Below are 8,958 nucleotides of genomic sequence, written 5' to 3' on the forward strand. Positions count from 1 at the left end.
TAAAAGTTGGTGCATATATATAAACTTTGTATTTAACATACAGGTCATTGGTGTTGGCACTGGTATAAAAAATACACTGTAGATATATTTAAATACATTGTACGTAGTTTTTCACTTTCAATTTTCAACTGTGATGCGGTTCTTCGTTTTTAAAATGCTGCAAAAGAAATTTGTCAATGTTTTAATTTAGAACTAAACATTTTACTGAATTATTATGATATCTTATGCCATGAATGACAACTACAAGTAGTCTTAATTTATCAATTCATGGTTTGTAGAGTGGTTACTATTCTTGAAACAAAAAATAGGATAGACTAATACTGTTAATCATTTTGTGTGTTTTTCGTGATAAAGTTCAGTATTTCAAATACATGTACACAAATTAAAAAAAGTTCAACGCACCATATTGATAAAATTGAACAGCTCACAATCAAAACGAACAACACAACAGCGGTGAAGGCGGGGACCATCCATTTTATTGTGCTGATATCATCACAGCAACCTGAGGAACCAGAGGACAAGCTTCCCGTGTCTGAGGCCTCCTTCACGTCATCTACTTCTATCACCAATATTAGATCAGTCATTGTGGTAGATGTTTTAGTAAAAGTTTCCTGAAATCGCATTACGTAGGTCCTGTGTTCTCCCTCATAATCGAATAAAACGTCATTCCTTATCTTAATGACTTGTCCTACAATGTAGTAATATGCTTTGTTTTAAATCATACAGATTTAATCTAGGCTTACAAAGAACGTTTATAATATTTGGTCATTTTATCATCCATTCACTGCACAGGCTAAAACTATATTCATTTTTATCAGCATATATTTTTTCCCTCTAGGTTAGCTTTGAAAATATGTGACGTTCAATTTTCAATAACACGCGGCGAATGAGCACAAGTGGACGTCATCACTCGTTTTAAATTGATTTATCATTGTACTATTGAATGAAACTTTCATTACCATTTTTTATAGTTACTTTTGAAAAATCATTGTTAAAACACATTTTTTCGAGCTCAAAAAAGAGCTTTCCCGGCAAAGTTTCTGGCACTGTGTTGTTAGTCTCGGAAGCGCATTAAATTACATGTTTTATGGCTGTTCCATAAAAAAATCGTATTCCTTACGAAAAGCGTATTTATTATTGCTTTAGAGCGATGAAACAGGAATATTTTATACAAATAAACATCAAAATTAAAAAAAAAAAGTGCTTTGAATTCTTATTTTTGGATATCGTTGGTCTTATAAACCACCAGGCCTTGCAGACAAAATATCAATGAAGCCTTAAAGCCTTAAAAATTCAGAAATATGAATATGTTTATAGTATAAGACGTAAACATATTCAGCTTCTCTTTTTAATCTGCATAGAAGCATTCAAATTTACGAGGTAAGTATATTAGATTGACATGCTCTGTCATAAATAGGTTTTTTAGTCGCCCTTTTCACTGATTTACATCTCTTTTTCCCATTAGACACAAAATTGCCTGTTTATTCCTTTGGAAGTGATGGGGAATAATACTAACCTTTTAAACAAACAACTAATGTTTTGTAGCAAAAATCGGGACTAAAATTAAAATATGTCTACTGAGTGGTGATTTGAGTTTCTATTTATCTTTATCATTATTATCAATTAATATGGTTTTTAGTATTAATGAGAGTAAACTTACCTCTAGCGTCGTATTCAAGGACTTCGGAAGTGACCTCTGGATATTGGTTGACTAATTCAAAGCTAGTCTGTTCACCCTCTATGGTAAATATAGTGACTCCGGTTTCCGTGTTCTCAGGTATTGTTACTTTGTTGGGTAAATTGACAGTTTGTCCTTCAATCATATAATAATGAAAGAAAAATATTTATTCATAGATTAATATCTTCTTACAAAGACATTTGGACTGTTATGTTTTTTGTTTTAGAAATATTAACAAAGCACAGAGGTTATACAATTTTTATAAAATTTTATAAGAGATAATTACTTAATCTTTCTCAAAAAAGGGAAAAGGGGAATTATTGGTCATTTTCTTTTAAAAAGTCTCTTGGGGTGGGGGTATGATCAGGAAAATAAATGTCGTTTAAATTTTATACTTTGTATGGATTAATTTGACAGAAGCTGCCTTATATAGGATATTTAACAATGAAAGATATTATTTTCTGAGAAAATTTATTTTTTATGAGGTTGTACCATTAAATGTTTTTTTGTTTATTCTTTTAACTCATTTTTGCTAAAGTTGAATAAAAAGTAATATCTCTCTCTCTCTCTCTCTTTCTCTCTCTCTCTCTTTTAAATCTCACCGCTGACGGAGAGGAAATCAAAAGCAAATCCCATGAAAACTAAAACTCCCTGTTTAGTATACATTCTGTATATCTTTGACATAAGTTACATGTAAATTGTTTTCATAGTCACAATGTACATTTATATAGGGAGTGAGCAAAGAGATACATATCTAAAAAAAAAATATGGGGTTTCATTGGATAACGTTGAAGTTGATGCGTCTCAGTGTTACTTTTTTTAAATCGCAGATTGGTTAAAGCGGAAATAATTATTTGGAAACAACCCGTGTTTGCTCCATTAAATAGCATAAAAATAATAATTAATAATTTACGTCTCTAAATTAACTACTAATGTTTAGTAATGTAATAATTAACTCTGATTATGGTAATAAAAAATTAAATGGCTTCTAATCGTTTTTACAGTAATTGCAAAAACGCATTTTAAGAAATTTCTGCTCCGTCTTTTTTGTCTTTTAAAAAAAAAGAGGTGGTGATGATGTGCCAAATTAACACCTGTACATCAAAATAAAACCAAAGTTTATAAAAACCTGATAATTCCATTAGTCAAGTGTAATTCTCTTGTAATTCGAAACTGTGTTTCTCAAATTTCTTTGATGTATTCTACAACAAAATATTTGGAAAAGTTTTATAAGGGTGAATAGCGAGCATTTCAAAATAATTAAATTGAAAACACATAGCACGTACATTATATTTTGAAATTAGAAATTTTTAAAATATGTTTTTTTCTTCTTCAGATTGATGCATACTTCATAGTTTCATTTTATTATTATTATTTTTCACTGAAATGGCCAAATGGAATACCATTATTTATTATATAATCAATTTTGTCCGTCGAATTATGTTGGTTCAATTATTTGATGCGTTATTGCTGACTAAAATGATATTAAAGCTTTAATAATTTTTCTTGGTTATCGGATACATCTTACTCTGTAATTTTAAGGTATGTTAATGTGATTTAAACTTTTTATCTTCAGCAATTTCATTGCATGTACGGTCACATATCCTCTATTTCTACTTAAATCTGACTACGCTTTTTGAATCATTTTAAGCAATTGCCCGATGCATCTTCAGACTTGTCTATAAACGTCATGCTACAATACCTAAAAAAAAAATCAAGTACAGATTGACACAAAATAAATGGGAAATCTGATCACTTTTTGTTTGATAAAGTTCGGAAGATCTTGCTTTTTAATCGCTGTTTCTGAACCGTCAATAACAATTAAAAAATTAAAAAGACACAAATAGGTTAACACTGTTATGTAATTTGTTATCAAGATAACTTATTATGTTATATATATATTAATGATTTATATATTTGATGTAAAAAAATCCCATTTTTAAAATTGATAAGTATCTTAATCAATTTTGGTTTTCAAAATAAATTTATTTTATTTTCATTCAAATTTTCGATTTGGATTAATCTTTACTTGATATTGAAAACGATTTTGTTTAATAATGAAACCCATATAATTCTTTTTTACTAATAAATCAAAAGAGCTGGGTTGTAAACTATACTTTCCTTCTTAACAAAGAGGAAAGAATAACGATTTATGAAGAATTTTAATTTTAATGCTAAAATATTTGGCATATGATTTTCACTGAATGAGAGATTAAGACTATTAGTCATATATAAAAACTGTAGGTAGATGTGATGTTGACTCTCTAGCCTTGTTAACTGTGATTTGTCATTCCATTAGCCAATAGCTGAGATCCCAGAATTATATACATTTAAACTTGAAAAGGCTATAAACGCAGCATGGTACTGTGCAGAGACAGGTATTTAATGTCGTTATTTTATACCTTAAATGCTTTTTCATTTTTCTCCTTTATTGTTTTTTTATTATTTTTATTTTATTCGTTGTTTTAAAAAATGTAAAGTAATACCAATTTGCGAAAATTGTTTTGAAACATTCGAAAACTTTTTCCGGTGTAACATTACTGAAATTTAATGGTAGTTCAGGGTAATAAACTGCATACAGAAAGGCCATTATACACAAAAATTTATATTCTATTTTTTTGTCAACCTTCAAGGTTTATCAAAATTGTTGTCATAATGTTTCGTTTTAACATATGAAATTTACTAATAACCGTGCGGTTCCAGATTAAGTTCAAGGTGTAATATTACAAAATTTCAAATGTTATGGCACCAATGACCGACATTTATGTACTTGGCACGAATCCGTCAAGGCCCATTTACTAGTTGGATTGAAACATATAAAAACACCATTGAAAAAAAATTATTGCAGAATATTGAAAATAAATGCCATCACTTTAAATTGCATTCTGCTGACAATAAATACCAATTCATTTAAATCGTTTAAAATTAAGTATAAATTCGGTAATGTAAACCAGGGACTATTTGATTAATAAATTAAAACACAAAATCATGTTAAACCAAATTAATTGAACAGAAGCAGAAGTAAGAAACAGGAATAATCAGCTATTTTCCTGATATGTCCAGTTTGCGTTAAAATGACTCTGGTACAAAACCATAGGAAAATTCAATTATTTTGTCTGTACTTAGAATGATGAAAACTAAATAAGTTCACATAGGTAAATAATGTCACGTCCTAGTTGATTCAAAATATCAAATACCAGATTAAATTACTAATTGTAAGTTTAGTTAATGAACATTTTAGTTGATAGTGATAAATTTGATAATATAGTATTTATAAAAATAGTGACAGTAAATTGTTAAGAATACTTCAAACAATACAACATCAACATAAATTACTAAACTTAATACCTTGCTTTGATTTGAACAGCATTATTGTAGGCTTAAAGCTTGGATATGTAAATGTCAGCAACACGGTGCGTCGATGTATCTATTTCGTAAATGTCCGATATATGCAATACCAACTCGTGCATGCACGGGTCTATGTCTTGTTAATAAGTAAAATTTTAAATTTATGAGGGAGCAATTGAAATGAATTTGTCGTTAGCCTGAAGAATAATTTAATCAACTATAATTTCAACGTGAACATATGTGCCAACTAATAATGTTTTATATTTTCCACATCGAACCTTTGATACAATTGCTTTCACCCTATACTTGTAATTAATTTATCCAAATGGGCCCAATTTTATGAAACTAGACCAAAGACTGCGTTAAAGGTGTTTTTTTTAATAATCTAATTTATAATAGTTTTGAATAAAACGTTAAAGCAAATGAGAAACGCTAATAATTTTGCAAATATGGGCCAAAAGTATTACACAGTCTCAGGGATATTTTTACATGTCATTATCCTCTCTCTCTCTCTCTCTCTCTCTCTCTCTCTCTCTCTCTCTCTCTCTCTCTCTCTCTCTCTCTCTCTCTCTCAAGCTTACGATCTACGTACTTCGGATGAGCACTTGAAGAAACATCCTATGAAAACAAACAACTCTCAAAATCTGTGATTATTAAAAAAGTAATGTTTTTTTTAAACTGTGTTCAATGTGCGAGAGCTCCTGTAAAAAATATGTCAAGATAATGTGACTGTATTTTATTGAAATACTTTGAGGTATTTCATTAGATCTCTAAAAATATTTTATTTTAAGTATTTCGATGGGATTGGAGGTTTGTAACTGGAACAAAATAATTGGAGTTTATCATTTTGAAATTGTTGAGTTTGTTTAACAAGTCAGCCGTACTCAAAAAATAATATCTAGATTGAAGGCTTAATAGTTCATTTGCCGTCTAAAATAAATTGATCACATAGGTACCAGATACTAAAATATAAAAGAGATAATGTTTTATATACAGTGGAGCCTCAGATATCCGGACGCCAGATATCCGGACGCTTCACTTTCCGGTCGATTTTTATTGGGAACGGAATTTTTACACAATAATTTGTCTCGTTTATCCGGAATTCCGCGTTCCGGATCCGGACGGTCAAATTTTACCACATAATACAGTTTTCCTTTAAATTTTACCTCATTTAACCGGACGGTCACATTTAAGTGTTCGGGGGCACAAAAGTTTTTTATGCGCAAGTGCAAATTGGTGTAAAAACATCTGACACTGGTTGTTGGTTTTAAACAATGCCTTTGTCCGGTAATCGGGGTCACCTGTGTCACGCTATGTACTCGCCCGAGGATATTACGATAACCATGGATGCGACATGTTTAATTGTCGCCATTTAACTTATGAACTGTTATTGTTGGATTAAAATGTCATGAAAATTGTTTAATTTGTGTTTAAAAAAGTCATCTATTGATTGAATTAAAATTCTATTAATCGTAGTGTGATTAGATCGTTCGTACGCCTATTCATTTTAAAACGTAATTGAAATGAAATATTTGATAATTTGAGTTCTGTTTACGATAGTTATTAAGACCGCTTGGGATGTTTAGGGTATCGACATTAATTTTATAGCGTGTGTTCAATTAACAGTGTAATAATAATTTATGCCAAACATGGCGCGGATGAGTGTTCACGCTACTTGTAAATATCGCTTGGGTGCAATTAACTCTATAGAAAGATGGATACGTAAAATTAGCTTGGGTAAGTTCTGTCAATGAAAAAATAGCTTGGACAATTATCAATAAGGGAATATGTACAGATTTGCACCCATTTTCAAACATCAAATGTTGAGCAGCTTCAAACATGTCAACACCACCGGCCAAGAGAGCGAGATTTGCGATCACCGCTAGCTTGAAGAAAAAGATTTGTCAGCGTAAAGTGGAACACCGACTTTCTTCTCTTCGCTTTGTTATGCGAATGTAATAAAATTATCGGTTTAATACAGTGATTGTTATGTACATGTACATGTACATGTGTTGCCTTGTAGAATGTAGTGCTTGGTTTCCTGTGGAAAAAACATACCTTAAATAATGTTTTTAATAATATTTTGTTTTGTTAATTTAAAAGAAAAACTAAACTTTTTTTGTAGTGCTTATGGCTATCAAATTTAATTGTATTATTAATTTATGAGTTATGTTTCCATAAATATTATAGCTAAATATCACAATTCAGATATCCGGACGCTTCACCTATCCGGACGATTTGGCCTGGGGACAAAAGTGTCCGGATAAGTGAGGCTCCACTGTACTTGCTTTCAGAGCATACATGTAAAAGCCCTATTATATAAAATATTTTTGTTTTCGTAATTATATCGGAAAAAAAATCTTTAATCTATCTTCATTGTTCTTTTAGCCTCCTTAACTGTGATTTGTCATGCCATTAGCCAATAGCTGAGATCCCGGATGTACTTTTAAACTTTATTAATTAAAAAATCTCCAAACGCGGCATGGTACTGTGCAGAGGCAGATATTTGATGGCATTATTTGATACCACAAGAGCTTGTTTCATTTTTCTTTTATTGTAGTTTTTATTTTTTATCGTTGTTTTTTTTTTTTTTGAATAAGTAATTTCAATCTTTTTTTCGAACATTCAAAAACATTTTAAGTGTTACATTAATGAAGCCATTATTTGATAAATATCATCATTAAAAGGTACCGAAGTTTATGGTAACTAAATGCAGAAAGGATGTCATTCAAATAGAATACCTATCTACAGAGTCAATATCTAAAGTTGATCAAACTTCTGTTTTGTTTAAAATTAAACTCTATACGTGAGATTCCAGATTAAGTTCAAGGTGTAATGGTATTATATAATTTCAAAGGTGTTGTTTCTGTTGACCAACATTTACGTTATTGATAAAAAACATTCAAGACTCATTTAAAAATTGGATAAAAATATACAAACACCATTTAAAAATAAATATCATATTTGCAGATTTTTGAAAATCGAAATGCTATCACTTTAAACTGCGTTCTGTAGATATTGAATATTAAAAAATTAAATGAATTAGAGTGAAAATTGAAAACCGTAATACAGTGTATAAACAACAGTGTTGGGGCGACTTGATAATCAAATTAAAAACAAAACTATGTAAAGCCAAAGTGGTTGAATAGAAGAACAGAATGATCTGCTATTTTCCCAATATGTCCAGAAAATAAACTTGACGTTCGTTGGTCTTAAAAGACGCTGGTTCAAAAAATAAAGAATGAAAATTCGATACTTGTGGTTCTACTTAGATTGATGATAATTAAATAAAAAGTTTACATCGATAATCAATGTCACAACCTAATTGATTCAAAATATTAATAACCTGATAAAATGACTGACTGTAAGTTGTTGTAATTGTAATTGATATATACATGTAGTGATATGTACGTTAAAAAGTAACAATAATATATTAACATTAAAGTGTTAACAACAATATGTAAATAGTGCCTGTTTGGGAGGGTAACAGTTGAAATTGACACACCGAGAAAACCATTTTCAACGCCGCTTCGAGTCGGTGGACAATAGTTTTCTCGGGGTGTCAACTTTTACCCTCCCAAACCAGCAGTATTTATCTTCTTATACTCAATACACATCTTAATTATAAAGAAAACTTTACTGTTTTTATATAGGAATGACGTAAATTCTACGGCAAATCCTATGGGCATAATTTCGTTGTGTTACACATTGCCAAGTGTGTTGCTAACGCATAAGGCATTAGAACAAGTTATAAACTGGGTCTAAACCAATCAGATTTCAGTATTTAAGGAAGGAGTCTTTTCTGGTTTTCGACTTGTCAAACGTAAATTTGATTAATTGTTCATTAAATCAAGATGAAAGGAAATTAAAATAGTATATTTTTCTTTCTTTTTTACTATCATACAACTTGGCATAGAAAAATGTAATCAATG

At 30.1% G+C, this 8,958-nt stretch overlaps 1 protein-coding gene across 1 annotated transcript; it reads right to left on the minus strand.

Annotated features, from left to right (window-relative positions):
* On the minus strand, positions 1-2,359 carry LOC109620405 (uncharacterized). The gene is made up of 4 exons (XM_020072781.3): positions 2,281-2,359; positions 1,661-1,813; positions 403-688; positions 1-157 (listed from the first exon to the last, which is right to left on the minus strand). Exons 1-4 carry the CDS (start codon positions 2,342-2,344, stop codon positions 118-120), a joined length of 543 nt encoding a protein of 180 aa, XP_019928340.3. The 5' UTR covers positions 2,345-2,359; the 3' UTR covers positions 1-117.
* Between the last annotated feature and the right edge of the window lie 6,599 nt (positions 2,360-8,958).

Source organism: Magallana gigas, chromosome 5 (assembly GCF_963853765.1).
Source record: "Magallana gigas chromosome 5, xbMagGiga1.1, whole genome shotgun sequence".
Classification (NCBI taxonomy): Eukaryota; Metazoa; Mollusca; class Bivalvia; order Ostreida; family Ostreidae; genus Magallana; species Magallana gigas.